General features: G+C 51.7%; 1 protein-coding gene across 1 annotated transcript; it reads left to right on the top strand.

Annotated features, from left to right (window-relative positions):
• Nucleotides 1–949: 949 nt before the first annotated feature.
• H310_06926 (hypothetical protein) lies at nucleotides 950–1,294 on the top strand (the record flags this gene model as incomplete). The annotated part of the gene is made up of 1 exon (XM_008872152.1): nucleotides 950–1,294. One exon carries the CDS (start codon nucleotides 950–952, stop codon nucleotides 1,292–1,294), a length of 345 nt encoding a protein of 114 aa, XP_008870374.1.
• Nucleotides 1,295–2,104: the final 810 nt, after the last annotated feature.

The raw sequence follows: 2,104 nt of genomic DNA on the forward strand, positions 1-2,104 counted from the left end.
CAGCGCTTGTGGCTTTCTTCACTGCACTTGGCGTGAATCCCAGCCCAGCGCAGGACTCAACCACGCGTCGGTATATCGTTGGCCTACAGAAGTACAACAAACAGAACAACGTCGATGAGGAAAAGAAGGCCCACACTTTATCAGTGTACGAATTATCAACGCTCATGAACGCACTTGCCGGCCTGCACCCATTTGTTGGTGCAATGTACCGTCTTCTGCTGGCCGTTGGCTACCTCGGCTGCTTCCGAATGGGCGAAGTCCTTGCCCTGCGCTAGAATGACGTTCAGCCCGTCACGGACGACAAAGGCCGATACCTTGCCGTAAGGCTGCGCTGGCACAAAAAGGCAACCGTAGAAGAAGATTTCCAAGTGTACCATCTGGTCGATGAGGCATCCTTCACTTGCCTGCGCGTGTGTGTGTTCTACGAAGAGTACATCACGAAGCTTCGGAGCTCGTGTTTGAACATGGGGACGAATACCTTTGTGTTTCTGAGCTACGTGTTGCAGAGACACGGGGTTCCAAAGGTAGACTGGAGCCGGAGCCTTGACCAAGTGGTCGTGCGGAAGACCTTGGGTGACATCGTTGAAAGGACCCCTGACCTACCTACCAATATATCACTGCACTGCTTGCGCCGGGGTGGTTCGTTTTACCGTGTGTTCGTGTCGATGGAGCGTCGATTCAATTTCCGAGAGCTCATGGCGTGGTGTCGTTGGGCTGATGCCAAGACCTGTTGTAAGTATCTCATCAAACAGAGCATCAGGAATGACATTGACCCAAGACGCCTGCTGCGTTCCGGCAGCGGCGAAACGCAAATGGCTTGGCAGGGGCCAGTACTGTGCAAGGTGGCCTTCCGTTTACCGTTGATGACCTAGGTCAAGTGTTAGCCAAGAACTTGCAGCAGCACACGTTCGTACAACTAGCAACTGCAAGAGCGACGAAGCAGCGCTCGATGGACGAGTTCATTGCCCAGAAGGCAATTCGAACGGCACGGTCAGCACAGGAGGCCTGGCAGCAGTGGTTTGTTGCCGACCCGGCTGTCGGCTTGGTGTGTGCGCTGAAAGACTGCACCAAGGAAATGATTCGCCTCGACCGGAAGAAGTACTCTGAGCGGTGTGCCTTGGCGACGGCTTTTAGCAAGTACCAATCCTACCAACAGTTTGAAGCCTGGTATCAAGGGTTTACGAGTTCATACGCAAAGATTCCTTTGCATCATGGCGTGTGCAAGCTTCTCGATGTAGTCGTTGTAGAAACCACACACACAAGCACGAATGCGTCCTTGTTGAGTATGTGGTAAACTTGGCATTCCTTTTCCACACTGGCCTTTTTGTGCCACCGTAGCCGAATAGACACGAACGAGCCACTCGGCGACTTTCCAAGGGCCACCCGTTCCATTTCAGGGCCAGCATTTCACCCATGCGAAAACAGCCGAGGTAGCAACAGGAAAACAAAAACCAAACAAAGCCCCGACGAAGGGATTCATGGTGACAAATCCGTTCATCACCGTCGATAGTTCATGTATCGACAGTGGGTGAGCCTTCTTCTCTTCGTCAACGTTATTCTGTCGGTTGTACTTCTGTAGGCCTGCGACATATTGCTTCGTGATTGTTGATTCTGCTGGATTGGGTTCAATGTTGTGTTCCTTAAAGAACGCAACCAGCGCTGTCTTTGCGGAATCGATGGTACGTGCTTTGCGCCCAAGCGTGTACTGGTGGTGAAAAAGTCGATGTAGACGTCCGTGGTGGCAGATGCTGGATCAAGCCCATGTTTGACAGTGTGACAGTACTCAGCGAATTGGCGTTGTTACGTCGAGTACGTCCTGCGTGTCGATGCACCGCGGAACGAGTCTTGGATGGTTTGTTTCGTCGGTACTCCTTCCATCCTATTATAGTGCGGCGGTTGGCAGTTTTCTTACGAAACCGCTTGGCTAGATGTTTTTAACCAACAAGATCGCGCACATGTTACATGTTCGCTACATGTTGTGCCAATGACAATGCCCCCTCGTCCAATGATATTGCGAAAATTTCCGTTGGCAAATCAAATCATGATCTCGTGTCGGTCGTCCAATGGTGGATGGAGAATGTGTCGGATAATTGTCGTGCCTGTA

Source organism: Aphanomyces invadans (genome assembly GCF_000520115.1).
Source record: "Aphanomyces invadans strain NJM9701 unplaced genomic scaffold supercont1.12, whole genome shotgun sequence".
Taxonomy (NCBI): Eukaryota; Oomycota; class Saprolegniomycetes; order Saprolegniales; family Verrucalvaceae; genus Aphanomyces; species Aphanomyces invadans.